We start from the raw sequence: 22,757 nt of genomic DNA on the forward strand, positions 1-22,757 counted from the left end.
ACAATACGCTCATGGTCTAGATGGGGGGAGACAGATTAACATGCGTAAACAGATATCAATATAAATAAATAAAATTAAAGATATATACATAAATGCTATTGGGGAAGAGCACGAAGTAGTCCTGAAATGTAAAGGATCTCCCTGCTTCTAGATTGAGCTTTCTCCAACTAGACTGTCAGCACATTTTGGGCTTACATGGGAACATGGTTGCCAACTCTGTCGCATTATACTCTCCTGAACACTTAGTACAGTGTTCTGCACAGGGTAAACATTCAATAATACCACTATTGATGATAAAATTAGGACAAATTGTAGAAGGCTTATAACTGAAAGCTTTTCTACAAGACTGCCTCAACCAAAGGCCAAAATAAGTCACAAATTAAAAAATATATAAAAGCTTTGTCACTGATTGTGCTGTTTGGTGATTTAAATTTTGTAAATTGGTGCTAAATTTCACTATTGAACTTTCCTAAGAAGTTCTGAACAAAGAATGGTTTTGAGAGACCCATTCACCTAGGGGTTGAGAGATTCATCTCAATGCCTAGTAGAACTACAACTTGTATGATAATCAGAGTCTGTAGAGAGGTTTCTAGAGTTGCAAGAGTATTCTGCATAATTATACCCCCTATTATAGCTGCTTAAGTTAACTTAAACAATAATAGGGCTATTATACACCATGTAATCTAATATTGCCTCACTTTTTCCAATGCCCTTCCACTAGCCTGAAACTCTCTCTTCCTCCATACATGACATATCATCACTCTCCCCACTTTCAAAGTCTTATTAAGGTCACATCCTCTTCAAAAACCCTTCCCCAGTTAAGCCCCATCTCTTTTAAGAAGTCTTCCTCAGTTAAGCCTACTTTTCCCCAGATCCTTCTCCCTTTTGCATCGTCTATGCCCTCGGATCTGTGACCTTTGGGCATTTGAAACTTGCCCCACACTCAACATCAGAATACTTATGTACATACATTTAAATTATACATTTTAAATTGCTTATTTATTCATATTAATTCCCTTCTCTCTTTCTACTGCCCACCCCATACACTCCGCTCCTCTGCCGCTCACCTCCTCATGGGTCCCTGTTCACGCCTATCCTGCCATAGACCCCGGTCCACGTCCTCCTGCTCTCCTGGAATGCCCTCCCTCCTCACATCCACCAAACTCTCTTCACCTCTTCAAAGCCCTGAGAGCTTACCTCTTCCAGGAAGCCTTCCCAGACTGAGCCCCCCTTTCCTTCTGCTCCCTCTCCCTTTCCCTCCGTTCTTCCCCCTTCTCCTCCCCTCAGCACTGTGCTCCTTTGTATATATTAGCCCAGCTCTGCCACTTGTCAGCTGTGTGCCTGACTGGGCAAGTCACTTAACTTCTCTGGGCCTCAGTACCCTCCTCTGTAAAATGGGAACTAAGACTGTGAGCCTCACGTGGGACAATCTGATGACCCTGTATATACCCCAGTGCTTAGAACAGTGCTCTGCACATAGTAAGCGCTTAACAAATACCAACATTATATATTATTACCCTATTTATTTTGTTAATGAGATTTTTGTTAATATATCTTCTTGATTCTATTTATCTTGATGAAGTTGTCTTGTTTTTATTTTGTTCTGTTTGGCTTTGCTGTCTGTCTCCCCCATTTAGACTGGGAGCCCGTCACTGGGCAGGACTGTTATTACTATTGAATGAATGACTATTAATGACTGTCTCCTCCTCTAGACTGTGAGCTTGCTATGGGCAGAAATGTGTTTGTTTGTTGTTATACTGTACTCTCCCAAGTGCCGAGTACAGTGCTTTGCATAGTATGCGTTAACAAATATGACGATGAATAGACTGTAAGCATATTGTGGGCAGGGAACATGTCTACTCACCCAGGTGCTTAGTACAGTGCTCTGCACATAACAAGAACTCAGTAAATACCACTAATGGCTGCCTACTCTCTCCTTCACTCTCAGATGGAAATGGATCAGACATACAGGGGACCCCTGTTCTGACAAGATCAGCCATGAAATTGTTTAGCAGAGTCAAATTTGCTTGGAAAGTGCCAGAGTTTAGGGCTGCTTTGAAAAAATTCTATGATGACTATGTAAAGTCATCAATCAATCATGGTTAATGAGTGTGTGGGAGAGAGTCAAAGGTGGAGACTCAAGTTTACTGTGCAGGAGGAAGCACTGGTAAAACACTTCCATATTTTTACTATGAAAACGCTATGGATATCCTACTAGAACGATTTCAGATGGAGAGGGAGTACTGGGAGACACAATAATAATAATAATGATGGTATTTGTCAAGAGTTTACTATGTGCCAAGTACTGTTAGAAGGTAGATACAAGGTGATCAGGTTGTCCCACGTAGGGCTCACAGTGTTAATCCCCATTTTACAGATGAGGTAACTGAGGCACAGACAAGTTAAGTGACTTGCCCAAAGTCATTATACAGTCAGGATTATAACCCACTACTTTGGACTCCCATGCCTGTGCTCTTTCAATTAAACCATGCTGCTTCTCTATTCATTCAATAGTATTTACTGAGCGCTTACTATGTGCAGAGCACTGTACTAAGCACTTGGAATGTCCATGGTGTCGCTATGGGTCAGAGACAACACGATGGTGTACGACAAGGCAAGACAAGACTATATGCACAGCACTGAATTAAGCACTTGGAAAAGTACAATATATGGTGCTATCCGCTGTAATTTCCTGAACATGAGACACAGGAAAGATAGCAAAGATGATGCCATCTGTGTTAATCTAGCCACACATTGATTCAAGAAGGGTTTGGTTAATGTTATTCTTTAATACCCATAAGACTCCCACCTGGGGTTTTACTGTCAGTGAAGACCACTGAGCTACTTCAATAATTGCATAATCTGATCTTCTGCCTTTTGTTTTGCAGATAGTGTACATGGTGGATCCTCAGGAATGCACATGTTAAGTAACAGCTAAGGAAGTGTCTGAAGAGGGTCTCCTCACCATGTCTGAAGATCTCAGTAGGCATGTCTTTGGGTACCGGTGTTTTTCAATCCCTCGTGGCTCTGACTAGGTGCAGTGCTGTTTCCAATAGTTGTTTCAAGTACTATGTTTTCACATTTGGGGAGTTTTAATGTGATTTGCAGAGATTAGTCCTTAGGATAGCAAGTGCATTGGAATAGTATGTTGAAATAATTCATCTTCCCAACACTTCAGAAAGGGCTTGCACACAGTTAAGTTCTTAAAAAAACACTGTGATTATTACTGTTATCATACATGGGAGAAGGGGCAGAGTATAAGGATATATATCATTATTATTATTATTATTGTTAGGTGCTGTAGAACCTGTATGCCAAACAGGAAGCTACAATGAAAACAGAATATTGAGAAACAGAATGGATTCCCATGAAACAAGGGGATAAGATTGCCTTTTCTATTCATTCACTTTACAAAATACATAATGAGAGAAGCTAGACTGAATGAAGACTAAAGGGAAGTAAAGACTGGAGGAAGGAATATAAACAACCTTCATTATATTGATGATACTACCCTACTAATAGAAAGTGAAGACGATTTGAGAGCTTATTATTAAAAGTTAAGGAATAGTGCAAAAAGATGGCCCTACATTTGAATATAAAGAAGGCAAAGATCATGACAACTGGAAGTTTAAATACATTTGTTGCAGGTGGAGAGAAGACTGAAATAGCTGACAATATTTCTCTTCTGAGATCAGTAATAATAAAGGAAATATGGGTCAAGAAATATGCTAAAGATTAATATTAAGAAGACTTGCTATGAAGGGCCTGGCAAAGTTATTAAATGTGCTGATGTAACAATTCCCACAAAAATACAAATCATTAATTCCAGTGACAATGTATGGATCCGAAAGCTGGACAGTGAAGAAACAGCATAGAAAGAACATTGATTCTTTTGAAATGTGATGTTGGAGAAGACTTTTGCCAATGCCACTGACTGCCCATAATTATGCATATCCATGGTTAACTTATTTGTATTAATGTTTGTCTTCCCTTCTAGACTATAAGCTTATTATGGGCAGGGAACACATGTTATGGTACACATGTTTTTAGTATGGTGCTCTGCACAAAATAAGCACTCAATAAATAGCACTGATTATGTACATGCTCACTATTTATTTACATTAATGTCTGTTTTTCCTGCTAGACTGTAAGCTTCTTATGGATAGGTAACTTGACTACCAACCCTTTTATATTCTACTCTCCCTACTACTTTGAATTATGCTCTGCCTGCATTCATTCATTCAATCAATCATAAATCATATTTATTGAGTGCTTACTGTTTGCAGATCACTGTACTAAGCTCTTGGAAAGTACAGTTCAGCACTAAAGAGAGAGAATCCCAGCCCACACTGGGCTTACACTTTGGAATGGGGGGAGAAGGGACAGATCAAAACAAGCAAACAGGCATCAATATAAACAAACAGAATTACAGACATATACACATCAAAACAAGTAAACAGGCATCAATATAAAAAGAATTATAGATATACACATCATACATAAGTGCTGTGGGATGGTGAGAGGAGGGGAAGAGCAAAGGGAAGAAGCTGAGGGGACGTGGAAGGGAAGGGGAGTTGAGGGAAAGGGGCTTAGTCTGGGATGGCTTCTCAGAAGAGGTGAGCCCTCAGTAAGGTTTTGAAGAGGGGAAGAATGATTGGCAGATTTGAGGAGAGAGGGTATTTCAAACCAAAGGTAGGATGTGGGCCAGGGGTCAACGGTGGGACAGGTAAAATCAAGGCACAATGAAAAGGTTAGCAACAGAGAAGCAGTGTACAGGTTGGGCTGTAGAAGTAGAGAAGGGAGGTGAAGTACGAAGGGGCAAGATGATGGAGAGCTTTGATGCCAACAGTGAGGAGCTTTTGTTTGCTATTGGAGGATGACAGGCAACCACTGGAGATTTCATTCATTTATTCATTCATTCAATAGTATTTATTGAGCACTTACTATGTGCAGAGCACTATACTAAGCGCTTGGAATGTACAAATTGGCAACAGAGACAGACCCTGCCGCTTGACGGGCTTACAGTCTAACCGGGGGAGACAGACAGACAAGAACACTGGCAATAAATAGAGTCAAGGGGAAGAACATCTCATAAAAACAATGGCAAATAAATAGAATCAGGGTGATGTACATCTCATTAAACAAAATAAATAGGGTGTTGAAGATAATACAGTTGAGCGGATAAGTACAGTGTTGAGGGGGTGGGTCGGGAGAGAGGGAGGAGGAGAGGGAAAAGGGGAAGAAGAGGGTTTAGCTGAGGAGAGGTGAAGGGGGGGTAGAGGGAGCAGAGGGAAAAAAGGGGGGAGCTCAGTCTGGGAAGGCCTCTTGGAGGAGGTGAGTTTTAAGTAGGGATTTGAAGAGGAGAAGAGAATTAGACGGTCGGAAGTGAGGAAGGAGGGCATTCCAGGACCGTGGGAGGACATGGCCCAGGGGTTGACGGCGGGATAGGCGAGACCGAGGGACGGTGAGGAGATGGGCGGCAGAGAAACGGAGTGTGCGGGGTGAGTGGTAGAAAGAGAGAAGAGAGGAGAGGTAGGAAGGGGCAAGGTGATGTCTCTAGGCCTTGAAGCCTAGAGTGAGGAGTTTTTGTTTGGAGCGGAGGTTGACAGGCAACCACTGGAGGTTTTTAAGAAGGGGAGTGACATGCCCAGAGCGTTTCTGCAGGAAGATGAGCCGGGCAGCGGAATGAAGAATAGACTGGAGCGGGGTGAGAGAGGAGGAAGGGAGATCAGAGAGAAGGCAGCTTTTTGGCCGCTGACCGCCAACTCATCCACGCCGAGACCGCCTCTCCCGGGAAGCTGAGCCTTGTCCATCCGGACCCTTGGAGCCATTACCACGAGGGCTCGGGCTCACTGCTCCCCTGGGGCGCAGCCTTGGAGCGCCCGGTCCTGATTCCCTACAAGCCCTTCGCCTGCTGCTCACCGACTCATCCGCGCCTCCACCGCCGCCCCCAGGGAGCTGCGCCTTGGACCGCCCGGACCCATGCCCACCTCATCCTTTCACAGCCTGGATCTCCGCACCCCCGCTCAAGGACTCCAACACTAAGGATCTTCCCCCCCCACCCCTCCCGCCGCCACAGACCCCCAGCAACCAGCCCCCATTCTGTCCCCCTGCTCGGCCCTGGGGACATTGTGCTCCCCTGCTCGGGCCCAGGGACATTGTGCCCCCCTGCTCGGGCCTGGGGACACTGTGCTCCCCAACCGTCCCCCTACTCCGCCTGAAGCGGCCATTTTGGGAAGCCCTCACTCGCTCTTCCCCCGTGAGGTGATTCATCTCCCCCGCCCCCACCCCGGGCGACAATGTCCTTGTTCTCACCTTACCTTAGCCACTGCCTACGCCTGCAACCCCACCCCTGGACAACCTCATGGCTCCCGCCGCCACCTCAGAGACATTCGGTCATGAGCTCCGGGACTCTCCCTATTGGTAGCCTCTTGACTTTGAGTTTGATCAGGTCAGCCCTTAATCAAGTATACCCCCAACCCCGGTCATCGCCCACTTATTAACACTACTGTATTGTATCATACTGTATCATGTTGCTATATTACCGATTACCGATTTTGCTTATTGTTTATTGTTGTCAGTGCTGCCACCCAGCTCTCTGGCCTCACCATGTCCCTCCACCCCCCCCGCCCCTTCCTGCTCCCCCTCTCACCCAGCTCTTTCCCGCTCTCTCCTCTGCCTCCTCCCCCCTTCCTCTCCCTTGCCCTAGAACCCTGCTTTACCAGCGACACCCCTCTTCCCCCTCCCCCTATGCTCCTCCTCACCAAACTGCCACTCCTCCCCTCATCCCCCCTTCCCTCTTCCCCACCCACGCCCCATTCCAGTCCTCCTGTTGCACCGCCACCCCTCCTCCCCCTCTCCCTGTCCAGGACCCCGCCACCTCCTTCCCATCCAAACCCTCCGCTCCCCCCACTTTCCCCCCTCTCCCACCCTTGCACCCACAGCTACTTTCAAGTGTGGCCTCTGGAACCCCACTCCATTACAGGTAAACTACCTTTCATCCATGACCTTTTCCTTTCCCACTCTCTCCTCCTCCTCACCCTTTCATAAACGTGGCTCATTCCCGAAGAAACGGTCTCCGCTGCTGCTCTCTCCAGAGGAGGCCTCTCCTCCCACTCCCCCAGACTCACCGGAAAAGAAGGAGGCATCGGCTTCCCCCTCTCACCCCGTTGCCACTCTGCACTATCCCTCCTCCCCCTTCCCTCTCCTTCCCCTCCTTCAAAGCCCATATCATTCACCTCTACCACCCCCTCCAGATACTTGTTGCTGTCATCTACCCCCCTTTGGTCCCACCTCCGACTTCTTCAACCACCTAGACCCCCTTCTCACCTTCCTTCTCTCCTTCTCTCTGCCCACTCTGATCCTTGGAGACTTCAACATCCACATGGATGTACCCGGTGACTCCTCTGCCTCCGCCCACCTGCTATCGCTCGACTTTGCCGACCTCCTGCTCCACCATACCTTGCCCACTCACCGACTCGGTCACACCCTTGGTCGCGTCATCTCCTACCGCTGCACTACCTCTTCCCTCACCAACTCTGAAATCTCTCTTTGACCATAACCTTCTCACCTGCCTCGTCTCTTACACTCCCTCCCCCTGCAAATCTTTGCTACTCCCCCACAGAGACCTCCGCTCTCTTGATCCCATCTGCCTTTCCAAAAGCATCTCTCCCCACCTTGCCCCCCCATCCTCTCTGCCCACTCTGGATGATCAGGTCACTGCTCTCAACTCCACCCTCTCTACTTATCTCAACTCTCTCACCCCCATTTCCCTCTGCCGCTCTCGCTCCACTAACCCAAAGCCCTGGATCACCTCCTCTGTTCACCTCCTATGCTTCTATAGTCGAGCTGCCGAGCACTGCTGGCGAAAGTCCAAGCACCAAGCCGACCTCATACATTTCAAGTTTATCCTTTCCTGTCTTAACTCTGCCCTCTCCTTCGCCAGGCAAAACTTTTATTCATTCATTTATTCATTCATTCATTCATTGAGAAGCAGCGTGGCGCAGTGGAAAGAGCAAGGGCTTTGGAGTCAGGGCTCATGAGTTCGAATCCCAGCTCTGCCACTTGTCAGCTGTGTGACTGTGGGCAAGTCACTTCACTTCTCTGTGCCTCAGTTCCCTCATCTGTAAAATGGGGATTAAGACTGTGAGCCCCACGTGAGACGACCTGATTCCCCTGTGTTTACCCCAGCGCTTAGAACAGTGCTCTGCACATAGTAAGCGCTTAACAAGTACCAACATTATTATTATTATTATCATTCATTCATTCAATAGTATTTATTAAGCGCTTACTACGTGGAGAGCACTGTACTAAGCACTTGGAATGTACAAATCGGCAACAGATAGAGACAGTCCCTGCCCTTTGACGGGCTTACAGTCAAATCAGGGGAGACAGGCAGACATGAACAATGGCAATAAATAAGAGTCAAGGGGAAGAACATCTCATAAAAACAATGGCAAATATATGGAATCTGGGTGATGTACTTCTCATTAAACAAAATAAATAGGGTGGTGAAGATATATCGACATCCATGCCCGTCACCCCCGCCAATTGTTTCAGAATATAACTTTCTCCTTAGGCCCCCTGTTCCTTCCCCTCCCCTATCTCTCACCCCTAATGATCTGGCCACCTATTTCATCACAAAAATCAACACAATCAGGTCTGAGCTCACCGAAGTCACCCCTCCCCTTCTCGCCTCCCCCCCACCCAACCCTCTCCCCTACTTTCCCATCCTTCCCTGCAGTATCCTCAGAGGCGATCTCCTCCGTCCTCGCAAGTGCCACCCCCTCCACCTGCGCCTCGGACCCCATTCCCGCTCACCTTATAAAAATCATTGCCCCTGCCCTTCTCCCTTCCTTAACTTCTATCTTTAACCACTCAATCTCAAATGGCTCCTTCCCCTCTGCCTTCAAACATGCCCATAATCTCCCCCTTCCTACAAAAACCCTCTCTCGACCCCACTTCCCCTCCAGTTATTGGCCTATCTCCCTAATACTCTTCCTTCCCAAAATCCTGGAACGAGTCATTTACACTCGCTGCTTACAATTCCTTAACTCCCATTCTCTCCAATCTGGTTTCCGTCCCCTCCACTCTACTGAGACTGCTCTCGGTCTCCTTCGCAGGGGCCTCCTCCCCATCCCATTCTTTAACTGTTGGAGTTCTTCAAGGGTCATTTCTTGGCCCTCTTCTGTTCTCCATTTACACTCACTCCCTTGGTGAACTCAATCGCTCGCACAGCTTCAACTACCATCTCTACGCAGATGACACGCAGATCTACATCTCTGCCCCATCCTCTCCCCCTCCCTTCAGGCTCGCATCTCCTCCTGCCTCCAGGACATCTCCACCTGGATGTCTGCCCACCACCTAAAACTCAACATGAGCAAGACTGAGCTCCTCATCTTCCCTCCCAAGCCCGGTCCTCTCGCAGACTTCCCTATCACCGTGGATGGTATGACCAACCTTCCCGTCTCTCAGGCCTGCAACCTCGGTGTCATCTTTGACTCATCTCTCTTGTTCACCCCACACATCTGATTCATTACCAAAACCTGCTGGTCTCACCTTTATAATATCACCAAGATCTGCCCTTTCCTCTCCACCCAAACGGCTACCTTACTGCTACAGGCTCTGGTAATATCCCGGCTAGATGAGGAGGGGGATGACAATATCCTGAATCTTTTTGTAGAAAGAAAATCCAGGCAGCAGAGTGAAATATGGACTGAAGTGGGGAGAGGCAGGAGGTTGGGAGGTCAGAAAGGAGACTGATGCACTCAATAAATGTTGTTGGTTGACTGACTGGAGAACTCATTCACGCTCAAGACTTCAACTACCATCTCCTCATATATGATCACCAAAACTACATCTCCAGCCCTGACCTCTCCTTCTCTGCAGTCTCACATTTCATTTTGCTATCAGGACATCTCTACTGGGATACCCCGTCAACACTTCCAAGTTAACTTGTCCAAAACCAACCCCCTCATCTTTCAAGCCAAACCCTGTCTTCCCCCTGATTTTCCTATCACCAGAGAAAACACATCATCCTCTCTCACGATTGTAACTATGGCACTATCCTTTGCTCATCTCTCGTATTCACTCACTCATTTCATTCTCTCTCATTTTCCGTCTCTTACGCACCCACTGTTCCAGTTCCTCTATGATTCTCTTCTTGACCCCCTCCAAATCTGCTCATACATTTCCTGGACCCTCCCCTTCCTTTCCACTCTTCAGCATGGCCTCCTGGATACAGAACAGGCCTGAAAATCAGAGAACATGGGTTTTAACACCAAGTCTGCCAGCTGTATGATGTTGGGTCAGTTACTTGACTTCTCTGTGCCTCAGTTTCCTCATCTATAAAATGGAAATTAAATCCTATTCCTTCTATTTAAACTGTAAATCACGTGGGACAGAGACTGTGTCCAACCTTAATCCTATATCCCAGTGCTTAGATCAGTGCTTGGCACTCAGTAAGTGCTTAACTAATACCATAGTTATTATTATTATTGCCTCAGATAATGGCCTCTTTGCTATTCTCCCAACCTCCCCACTCCAACTAACATTACATTACTCCACAGATCACTTTTCTTAAGTTTCTTCTCCTCAAAATAATAATAGTTATGGTTTTTGTTAAGCGCTTACTATGTGCCAAGCACTCCTCAAAGCGCTGGGGTAGATACAAGGCCATCAGGTTGTCCCAAGTAGGGTTCACAGTCTTAATCCCCATTTTACAGATGAGGTAACTGAGGCACAGAGAAGTAAAGTGACTTGCCCAAAGTCACACAGCTGACAAGTGGCAGAGTCGGGATTAGAACCCCCGACTTCTGACTCCCAAGCCCGGGTTTTTACCACTAAGCCATGCTGATTCTCCACTAAGCCATGCTGTTTCTCCAAAACCTCATCTTACTGATCGTGGTGTCTGTTACGCATTCACTGTGTGCCAAGCATTGTAATAAGCACTGAGGTATATACAAATTTATCTGATAAGGCACAGTCCCTGTTGCACATAAGGCATGAAGCAGCGTGGCACAGTGGAAAGAGTCCAGGCTTGGGAGTCCCAGTTCATGGGTTCGAATCCTGGCTCTGCAGCTTGTCAGATGTGTGACTTTGGGCAAGTCACTTAACTTCTCTGTGCCTCAGTTACCTCATCTGTAAAATGGGAATTAAAACTGTGAGCTCTACGTGGGACAACCTGATCACCTTGTTTCCCTCAGCGCTTAGAACAGTGCTTTGCACATTGTATGCGCTTAACAAATACCACCATTTTATTTTATTAAACCACCACTTTACAAATTAGGAACCTGAGGCACAAAGAAACAAATTTGCACAAGGTCAAACAGCAGGCAGGTGGCTAACTGTGTGCCTAACTCTCAGGCTTGGGCTTTTTCCGGTGGGCCACCCAGCTTCCTTGCCTCCACTCTTACTTATTTGCTCTTTTCAACCATTATTCCTCAACTTTCAATCTTAGTTCCTTCTATGGCAAACTCCTTGCTGTACCTCTGCTTTCCTGTCTCCAATTCACATTCACACTTTTTCCCTGGCCACAGTTCTCTCCAAATTCAAATTCCTCAATAAATCCATTGAGATGGGAAAGTCAGGGGGTGAAGCAGAATTTATCTAGTGCTTACACTGTTTTGACCACTAGGCAATGTACTTGGAAGAGTACAGAGATCAATCTGTAAATCATTCAATGGTATTCAGTGGGTGCTTACAGTATGCAGAGCACTGTAATAAGTGGTTGGGAGAGTAAAAAAATTGATAGACATGTTCCCTACCCATACTGAGCTTACTAATTAGGAACTTACTATTTAGAAGGTGGGAGAGACATTAATATAAACAAATCACAGACAAACATGGGCTATGCTATGGGGCGGAGGGTAGAGGAGAATACCAAACAGCCAAAGGTCACAGACCCAAATGCACAGATGACATGGGAGGGAAAGCGAGCCAGGAAAAAAGGGAAATAATTGGGGAAAGCCTCACTTTCATTCATTCAATAGTATTTATTGAGCGCTTACTATGTGCAGAGCACTGTACTAAGCGCTTGGGATGAACAAGTCGGCAACAGATAGAGACAGTCCCTGCCATTTGACGGGCTTACAGTCTAATCGGGGGAGACGGACAGACAAGAACAATGGCAATAAACAGCGTCAAGGGGAAGAACATCTCGTAAAAACAATGGCAACTAAATAGAATCAAGGCGATGTACAATTCATTAACAAAATAAATAGGGTAATGAAAATATATACAGTTGAGCGGTCGAGTACAGTGCTGTGGGGATGGGAAGGGAGAGGTGGAGGAGCAGAGGGAAAAGGGGAAAATGAGGCTTTAGCTGCGGAGAGGTAAAGGGGGGATGGCAGAGGGAGTAGAGGGAGAAGAGGAGCTCAGTCTGGGAACGCCTCTTGGAGGAGGTGATTTTTAAGTAGGGTTTTGAAGAGGGAAAGAGAATCAGTTTGGCGGAGGTGAGGAGGGAGGGCGTTCCAGGACCGCGGGAGGACGTGACCCAGGGGTCGACGGCGGCATAGGCGAGACCGAGGGACGGTGAGGAGGTGGGCGGCAGAGGAGCGGAGCGTGTGGGGTGGGCGGTAGAAAGAGAGAAGGGAGGAGAGGTAGGAAGGGGCAAGGTGATGGAGAGCCTTGAAGCCTAGAGTGAGGAGTTTTTGTTTGGAGCGGAGGTTGATAGGCAACCACTGGAGTTGTTTAAGAAGGGGAGTGACATGCCCAGATCGTTTCTGCAGAAAGATGAGCCGGGCAGCAGAGTGAAGAATAGACCGGAGCGGGGCGAGAGAGGAGGAAGGGAGGTCAGAGAGAAGGCTGACACAGTAGTCTAGCCGGGATATAACGAGAGCCCGTAATAGTAAGGTAGCCGTTTGGGTGGAGGGGAAAGGGCGGATCTTGACGATATTGTAAAGGTGAAACCGGCAGGTCTTGGTAACGGATAGGATGTGTGGGGTGAACGAGAGGGACGAGTCAAGGATGACACCGAGATTGCGGGCCTGAGAGACGGGAAGGATGGTCGTGCCATCCACGGTGATAGAGAAGTCTGGGAGAGGACCGGGTTTGGGAGGGAAGATGAGGAGCTCAGTCTTGCTCATGTTGAGTTTTAGGTGGTGGGCCGACATCCAGGTGGAGACGTCCTGGAGGCAGGAGGAGATGCGAGCCTGAAGGGAGGGGGAGAGATGTTAAGCTCACGGAGATGTGACCTTAACAATGCTCTGAAGGTGGGGTGAGTGGTGGTCTAGTATATTCATTCATTCAATAGTATTTATTGAGCGCTTACTATGTGCAGAGCACTGTACTAAGCGCTTGGGATGAACAAGTCGGCAACAGATAGAGACAGTCCCTGCCGTTTGACGGGCTTACAGTCTAATCGGGGGAGACGGACAGACAAGAACAATGGCAATAAACAGCGTCAAGGGGAAGAACATCTCGTAAAAACAATGGCAACTAAATAGAATCAAGGCGATGTACAATTCATTAACAAAATAAATAGTATATACGGAGTGGGAGTTCCAGACCAGAGGGAGAGTTTAGGAGAGGGACTGGCGGTGAGACAGCCGAGACTGCAGCACAAACAGCAAGTTGGCAATAGACAAATGAACTGTGTAAGCTGAGCTGCTGTAGGAGATCTGTGAGGTAAGGCAGACGGAACAAACCAAACTGAGTGCTTTAAAGCTGGCGGTAAGGAGTTTCTGTTTGATGCGGAGGTGAATGGGCAACCACTCGAGGTTCTTGAGGAGCAGGGAAACATGGAGCGAACAGTTTTGTAGAAAAATGATCAATGCACAGAGTCAAGAACACACTGGAGTGGGGAGATACAGAAGGTTGGGAGGTTAGCAAGGAGGCTGATACACTAATCAAGGCAGGACAGGAGAAGTGCTTTGACCATTGTGGTAGCAGTCTGGAAGGAGAGGAAGTGGTGGATTTTAGCAATGTCGTGAAGGCAAAACTGATAGAATTCTGTGACAACGAATACGTGGGTTGTATGAGTTGAAGATGATGCCAAGATTTGGGGCTTATGAGACAGACAGGATTGTGATGGGAAAGACAAGAAGACAGGGAAAATAAGAAATTATGTTTTGGACAGTAATGTTCGTAGACACGATCCATGGTTTCAAGGAGCCCCCGTTTTAGTAAGGGAGACAAGCAGTAAAATAAATTACATGCAGGTGAAGCATCTGAGTTTAAAAATTTGCACATTAAGTGCTATAGAGAGAGGGGGTGGATTGAGTACTTAAGTTCTTAGGTGTCTACCCTGTAAGCCTTCCCCAGTTAATTTCCTAGTATAAGGAGCCACTTCATCATGAATCAACTCCAACATCCATGAAATTATTTACACCCTCCTTAGAATTCACATACACCTACCCTTTATTTTAACAGTGCAGTAGATTCATTTTGTTTAGTCTCTTGGGAACACGGAGCATATCCTTTCTTTCTGTTGTATACGTCTAAGACTTAGCCAAGGGTCTCCAAAATATAATGCTCAATAAATACTATTGTTAGAGTGCACAAATTATTTCATATTTAAATTATCAGTGTTCACCTTCTTAGAGCTTTGAGTTTTAAGCTTTGAGTTTCCATACTACTCTTTGTTCTGCTGCCTATTCAGATGAGAACTGAGGGCAAGATGCTGGCTCTGTGAACCAGTTTCAAATAAGGGACTCCATACTTACCATAATCCGAGGTGGGCTGAGTTGTATCAGAGAATGTAGATTGCAAAGTGGTTTCAGATCCTTGGACAAAGCCTACAGATATGGAAAATAATGTTATTCTCCAAATAAACCGTACAGCAATTTTACAGAATGCATAACATTAATAAAGCCATGTGCCCTCAATATTGGAAGGCTCTCTTCCTAGCATGCTACCAAGATTATTATGTGCTTACACCCCAAATTATAATTCTCAAAGAAAGAAAAAAAATCTTCAATGTAATTACTTGTATAGCCTTATTTGTCCCAGAAACTCAAGCAATTATGAACTGTGAATTTGGACTAAAATTATCCACGTCTAAGATATTAAGCTTAAAAATTCAGGCTGAATAGTCTACATTCATTAAGGGCTCACTAAAGTACATGTAATTTCTATGTGAAATTTAATGAAGGAAATTCTATTCCCTTTGGGAAACATTTCTAAAGTTAGAGATATAAATATATGTTTCCTGTTACAGTTACATCAATCAGTCAAATGTATTTAATAATAATAATAATGTTGGTATTTGTTAAGCGCTTAGTATGTGCCGAGCACTGTTCTAAGCGCTGGGGTAGACATAGGGGAATCAGGTTGTCCCACGTGGGGCTCACAGTCTTAATCCCCATTTTACAGATGAGGGAACTGAGGCACCGAGAAGTTAAGTGACTTGCCCACAGTCACACAGCTGACAAGTGGCAGAGCTGGGATTCGAACTCATGAGCCCTGACTCCAAAGCCCGTGCTCTTTCCACTGAGCCACGCTGCTTCTTTATTGATTCTTACTGTGTAGAAAGCAACACATTTTGTGCTTGGAAGAGTACACTACAAAAGAGTTGGCAGATATGATCCCTACCCACAACTAGCTTACAGTCTAAAGGAGAAACATATTAAAATAAACTGCAGACAGGGGAAATGGCAAAGTGTAAAGTTATGTATCTAAGTGCTGAAAGCTCAGGGTGAGGGTAAATAGAAGGCGGGGTGAAAATGCTTGCAGGTACAGACCTAAAAACATAGACAATGCAGAAGGAAGAGCAGGTAAGGGAAATGAAAGATCTTAGAATCAATCAATCAATCATATTTATTGAGCATTTACTGTATACACAGGATTGAACTAAGCACCTGGGAGAGTATAATATAACAATAAAACACAGTTAGTAGTCACATGCTCTGTCCATCAGAAATTTACAGGCTAGAAGAGGAAATACAGAATTTCATACACTCACTAGTTCTTCCTTTAGCTTCTACTCCATGACTGTAGTTGTCCCCCAAACACTTTCTTGTATTAATCTATATTCACTCCCCTGCTAATCAGTCAACCAGTCAGTCATATTTATTGAGCACTTACTGTATGCTGAGCTCTGTACTAAGCACATGGGAGAGAAAAATATAACAAAGTTGGTAATCATGTTCCCTGCTCCCAAGGAGTTTAAGGTTTATGGGGGAGTGGTGAGGGAGAGACACACATTAATATAAATAAATTATGGATTTCTGGTGTAGGGTTTGAGAGTAGAGTGAATAAAAGGTACAAAAGCAAGTATGAGGATACTGCAGAAGGTACTCACCCAAGCACTCAGTAAAGTGCTCAATAAATAACATGGTTGGTGACGATGATGATGGAAGCGGGAGAAGAGGAATGAGAGCTTAGTGGAAGATGGTCTCTTGGAGAAGGGATGTGTGACTTTAGTATACATCAGTACAACTTTGAAAGCAGGGAAATTAGTGAATATGAATATGACAGGAGACTTCTAAAACACTAGCAGGACATGGGTTAGGCTCAACCGCAAGACAAACCAGATCAAGATATGAGTAAGATGACAGAGTGGGAGAAGAGGAAATAAGGGCTTAGTTGGGTTAGGCCACTTGAAGATGTGTTTTTAATACACTTTTGAAGTTGGGAAGAGTGATCATATATCAGAAATGAAATAGCAGCGGGTTTCAGGCTAGAAGCAAGATATGGACAAGATGTAGTAGAGAGATAGACAAGATGGCCTTTCAGGGAATAGGATGGCAGTTGAAGATTTAAGTGTTGATCTGTAGTAGCATAACAATGAGGTAAAATAGGAAGGGTGAGATGATTGAGGGCTTTAAAGCTGATAGTAAGGAGTTTTGTTTGAAGAAGGTGGAAAAGGTGATGGGCCAGCGTAACCTACTGGAGAGAGCTCAGGCCTGGGAATCAGAAGGATCTGGTTCTAGTCCCATCTCTGCTACTCATTTGCTATATGGCCTTCAGATGGTCACTTAGCTTCTCTGAGCCTGAGTAATCTCATCTGTAAAATTGTGAATCCTACATGAGTTATGGTCTTTGTCCCACCTAGTTATCTTGTATCTATACTCACTTTTTGTAGATTGCCTGGCCCATACCAAGCATTTAACAAATACCACTTTAAAAAAAAGGTACAGGGGAAATCCCTGGAGGTTCTTGAGGACTGGGGATACAGGTACTGAAAATTATGAAGAAAATGATCTGGGTAGCAAAGTACCTATTGGAGTAAGGATGGAGGAGGCAGGGAGGTCAGTAAGGAGGCTAGACTAGGATAAGTGCTTGGATTAATATGGAAGCAGTTTAAGTGGAGATGAAATGGCACATTTTAGCCTTGCTGTGAAGGTTAAATTGCTTATTTATTTATGATAATGGCTGCCTCCCCCTCAAGACTATAAGCTCAATATGGACACAGAACGTGTCTTCTATTTCTGTTGTAATCTCCTAAATGCTTAGCAGTGTGTTGTTTATAGGAGGCAGTCAATAAATACCAATGATTGACTAATTAATTGAATCGAGAGGATTTGGTGACAGATTGAATATGTGAGTTAAATGAGTGAGATGAAATTTAGGATAATGCCAAGGCTACAGACTTGTGGGACAGGGAGCAGCAAGGCGTAGTGGAGAGATCAGAAGATTATGCGTTCTAATTCTGTCTCTGCTACATGTCTGCTGCATGACCTTGGGCAAATCACATCATTTCTTTGGGCTCAGAAATCTCATCTGTAAAATGGAGATTAAAACTTTGAGGCCCATGTGGGACAGGGACTGTATGCAACCCGATTTGCTTGCATCCACCTCAGTGCTTATAATAGTGCCTGGAACATAGTAAACTTTAAAAAATACCACACTTATTATTATTAGGAAGGTTAGTGGTGCTGTCTATAGTAATGGGAAAGTAGGGGGAGACATGTTTTGGGTGAGAAGATAAGGGGAACTTAACAGTTTTGGGACTGTTAAGTGTGAGGTCAAGCAATTAATGACAGCAAAGAAAGATGTTGGCAGGACACACAAGTACAGATGTCATGAAGGCAGGAAGAAATGTGAGACTGCAGAGTAGAAGAGAAAGACAGGGCTGAAGATGTACATTTGGGAATACATGTACAGAAGCAGTAGGTGAAATCATGGAAGTGAATGCGTTCTTCAAAGGAGAGGTTGTATATGGAGAACAGAAGGGACCCCAGTACTGAGCCTTGAGGGTACTCCACAGTGAGGGAATGGGAGGCAGAGGAAGTGCCAGTGAAAGCCAGAGAAATAGGAGGAGAATCAGAAGAGGACAGTGTCAGTGAAGTCAAAGTTGGAAAACTGACTGTGAGCCCCATGTGCAACATGAACTATTTCCAACTTGAGAAGCTTGTGTACACTCCAATACTTAGTAAAATGCTTAACAAATACCATTTAAAAAAAAATAGCAGAGACTGAGTTAGTTGATCAATCAATTATATTTACTGACTGCTTACTGTAAGAGGCTGAGTGCATTAAAGTGGTAAGAAGTTTCAGTCTGATGCAGAAGTGAGTAGACCACTTCAGAGGTCAGATTTTCAGAAAAATCTAGGCAGCAAAATGAAATACAGATTGGAATGGGGAGTCACAGGTGGCAGAGACGGTGAGGAAGCTGATGCAGTAATCAGTGTGGGATAAATGCTTGGATACACATAGTAGCAGTTTGGAAGGAGAACAAAGGGCCAATCTAGAAATGTGAAAATAGAATAGGAATTGATTTTATGTCATATTAAATATTCAGGGTTGAATGAGACTGTGAAGAGTAATGAAGTGGCAAGAAAAAAGATGACTTTAGGACATACTAAGCATGAGGTGTCAAGGGGATCTGAGAATGCAAAAGGAGCCAAGTCATGTTGAGGAGGCTGGAGATTTTCACAGACAGTGGCTGCAGAAACTACAGAAGAAATTCTGTGGTAGAGCTCCAAAGGTCCCACAGCAGACATGTGGTGCAGCCATGGTAAGAACCCAGATCCTCTGATTCCCGCTCTATGATCAACTGATCAACCAACTGACCATTCACTCATTCAGACCGCATACTGTGTGCACTGTAATAAGTGCTTAGGAGAATACAATGTAACAATACGCAAACACATTCCCTGCCCTCACCAAACCCTGACTCCCAACCGCTCCCATCCCTTGCCCCTAAAAACCTAAGCCATCTGCATTATTGAAAAAATTGATTCAGGCATGATCTCCCCAAAATCTCCCCTGCCCCAGCTAGTCCCTCCTCTCTCCGGCTCCTACTTCAAGTCTCCCATCTTTTCTAGCAGTATCTCTTCAGGAGATATCCTGTTTTCTCTCAAACTCCACCCTACCACCTGTACATCCAACCCCATCACTTCACATCTTATCAAAACCGTTGCCCCATCCCTTCTTTCCCTAACTGCCATCTTTAACTGTTCCCTCTCCAATGGCTTCTTCCCCACTGCTTTCATACATGCCCGTCTCACCTACGCTAAAAAAACTCTCCTGAGCCCAAAGCTCCCTAGTTTTCAGCCCATCTCTCTCTTATTATTCCTCTATAAACTCCTGAGCAAGTTGTCTATTCCCACTGTCTCAAGTTCCTCTTCTTTCACTCTTTCCTTGACCTCCTCCAATCTGGCTTCTGCCCCTTCACTCTATAGAAACTGCCCTGAGGTGATTCATGGCTGTGGGTTAGTGATACGAGACTGATGAAGAGTTGGGGGGCAAGGGAGTTGAGACAGTCAAGGCAGTGGCACTGAGAGTGTCAATTTAGTGAACAAGGGAAGGCAGTTTGGTATGGAGGCTAAATGGGGCATGATGCCTGAGAAAACTGGATGGGGTCAAAATATTGGAGGTCTCTGTTGGGGAAAAGCACAGATTTATGGGGAGGAGGTGTGTGAGAGAGATGACAGGTGAAGAAACTGTAGTCAGTTAAAGTAATTTCAGAGTTGGTAAGGGTGGAGTCTGTGCACTAGCTAGAGCTGATGAGATCGAATGTGTGACCAAATTGGTGAATGGATAAGGTGCAGAGAAGCAGGAGGTCAGGGGAGTTGAGGAGTGATATAGTCAGGCAGTGGAAGGGACATAAAGAGCATCTAATTTATGTGGACATTAAAGTTTCCAAGGATCTATGAAGGGATAGAGAAAGCGAGCAGAAATGTGCGAAAGGGATCAAAACGGATAATGAAGTTGGAAGTAGGACCTGGTGGGGTGGGGTGCGGTGGGAGGCAGCAGATGATCATTACTGGAATCTGGAGTGGATTGTAAAGGCAGATGATATGGGCTTCGAAGGAAGGGAAGGAAAGGGATGGAGGTGGTGGGATGGTGCAAAAGAAGCACTGGGGCTCGAGAAGGATGACAACACTTCCTCCTTCACAATGAGTCCGGGGGAGTGGGAGAAGATGAAGCCCCGTCTGGAGAGAGCAGTAGGGAAGACCTTGTTATATGGAGTGAGACAGGTTTCAGTGATGGAGAGGAGGAATGCTGACCGGGCGAGAAACAAGTCAAAGATGAAGGGAAGCACTTTCCTTTAGGCCAAGATGCTCCTCATTGCTGCTTACCTTGCTGATTCCTACTGCAATCCAATCTGTACACTTAAATTTCTCTAACACAAACTTACTCTCTCTAATCTCATCTCATCTCATCAACTTTTTGTGGTTAAGCTTCTCCTATGTGCCAGGTACTGTTCTTAGCCCTGGGGCAGATACAGCTAATAAGATGCACGCAGTCCATGTCCCAAGTTTTATCCCTACTTTACAGATGAGATAATTGAGGCTCAAAAAAATTAAGTGTCTTGCCCAAACCCAGGTCCTTCTGAATCCCAGGCCCATGCTTTATGCACTAGACAGGCTGCTTCTCTATTCCAACGTTGACCCTTTTACCTCATCCTTCTTCTGGCTTGGCAATCCCTCTTGATCCACAAGTGTCAGACCACCACTCTTCCCACCTTCAAAACCTTATTAAAATCACATCTCCTTCAAGAGGCTTTCAAGTCCTCACTTCCCCTACCTACCCTCCCCTTTGCATCACCTATGCACTTGGCTGTGTACCTCTTAAACACTTTGATAGTCATCCCAGCCCCAAAGTCTGTCAATCATATTTACTGAGCGCATACTTTGTGCAGAGCATTGTACTAAGCACTTGGGAGAGTACAATATAACAATAAATACACACAGTTCTTGTCCACAATGAGCCTACAGGCTGAAGGAGGAGACAGGCATTAATACAAATAAATTACAGGTACATACGTATCTGCTTTGGAACTGGGAGAGGAGATGAATGAAGAGAGCAAGTCAGGGAAATGCAGAAAGGAGTAGAATAAGAGGAAAGGAGATTTAGTCATGGAACACCTCTTGGAGGAGGTGTTCCTTCAATAAAACTTTGAAGTTGGGTGAGTACTTGACAGGAGGATTTGAGGAGGGCGTTCCAGACCAGAGGAAGGATGTGGGCGAGAGGTCAGCAGTGCGATGAGGTTACAGTGAGAACTTTAGCTATAGAGTGAAGTACATTTATATTTATATCCTTAAAGTCTACTGTTAGTAGATCATTAGTCTACCCCTGGTACAGTGGATAGAGGCAGAAGGTCATGGGTTCTAATCCTGGCTCCACCATTTGTCTGTGTGGCCTTGGGCAAGTCACTTCACTTCTCTGAGCCTCAGTTACCCTCAGCTGTAAAATGTGCATTGAGACTCTGACACCTATGTTGGACAGGGAATGTGTCCACCTTGATTTTCTTGTACCCACCCCACTAATTAGAACAGGGCCTGGGGCACAGTAAGCACTTGCCATATACGTTAATTATTATTATTATTATTCTTATTAGCTTAACATTTGGGGTAATGTTTTAATGCTTCCTTTAAGGTACTGGTGGGCAGGGATCACTTCTATCAGTTTGTTGTATTGTACTTTCCCAAGAGCACAGTAATAATAATGTTGATATTTGTTAAGTGCTTTCTATGTGCGGAACACTGTTCTAAGCGCTGGCGGAGATACAGGTTAATCAGGTTGTCCCACATGAGGCTCACAGTCTTCATCCCCACTTTAGAGATGAGGGAACTGAGCCACGGAGAAGTGAAGTGACTTGCCCACAGTCACACCACTGACAAGTGGCAGAGCCGGGATTCAAACCCAGGACCGCTGGCTTCCCAGCCCAGGCTCTTTCCACTGAGCCACGCCGCTTCTCTCAGTACAGTGCTCTGCACACAGTAAGCATTCATTAAATGCCATTATTTGATTGTTGATAACATCACAATTCCCCCCTTTGTGTATCATGCCCAAAAATCAATCACTAATAGTACTGAATGATCACTGTGTGCAAAGCATGGTATAATGTGCTTGTGTAAAAGCAACACAACAGAGTTGCGTGACATGTACCCTGTTCACAAGAAGCTTACAATTTAGAAGGGGAGACAGTCAATCAAATAAGTAAAAGAAAGAGGAAATGGATATATATAGAAGTTTTGCAGGACTAGAACAGGAAACTATCAAGTGGTTAAAGGGACAAAAATGCAAAGGCAAATAAGGAAAATGAAGGTTTAGTCAGGGAAGGTCTTCTATAGAAGGTATATTTTAGTGGCTTTGAAGATGGAGAATGTTGGTCTGTCACCTATGAATGAGTGGGTGAGGCAAGGGGTTAGAAGAAAAACAAACGGCCACAGCTTTACTAGTTGGCGTTAAAGGAGCGAAGTGTGAAACACGTTGTAGTAGGAAATCAGAGTGGTAATATAGTTGGGGGCTCGTTGGTGTAGTCTCTAAAAGAAGATGGAGAGGAGTTTCTGATAGAGGATGAATGGGCCATCCCTGGAGATCTCTGAGGAGCGGGGAGACATGGTCTGAACATTTTTTCTCAAAAA

At 45.2% G+C, this 22,757-nt stretch overlaps 1 protein-coding gene across 4 annotated transcripts in view; it reads right to left on the reverse strand.

Annotated features, from left to right (window-relative positions):
- LOC114808758 (A-kinase anchor protein 8-like) overlaps positions 1-22,757 on the reverse strand; it is a 122,692-nt gene that overhangs the window by 71,988 nt on the left and 27,947 nt on the right. For all 4 annotated transcript variants that reach the window (XM_029056599.2, XM_029056601.2, XM_029056598.2 and 1 more), the window contains one exon: positions 14,664-14,735. In XM_029056599.2, coding sequence (XP_028912432.1) covers positions 14,664-14,735 — 72 coding nt within the window. The remainder of the gene's footprint in view (positions 1-14,663; positions 14,736-22,757) is intronic.

This window comes from Ornithorhynchus anatinus, chromosome Y5 (assembly GCF_004115215.2).
Source record: "Ornithorhynchus anatinus isolate Pmale09 chromosome Y5, mOrnAna1.pri.v4, whole genome shotgun sequence".
Lineage (NCBI taxonomy): Eukaryota > Metazoa > Chordata > Mammalia > Monotremata > Ornithorhynchidae > Ornithorhynchus > Ornithorhynchus anatinus.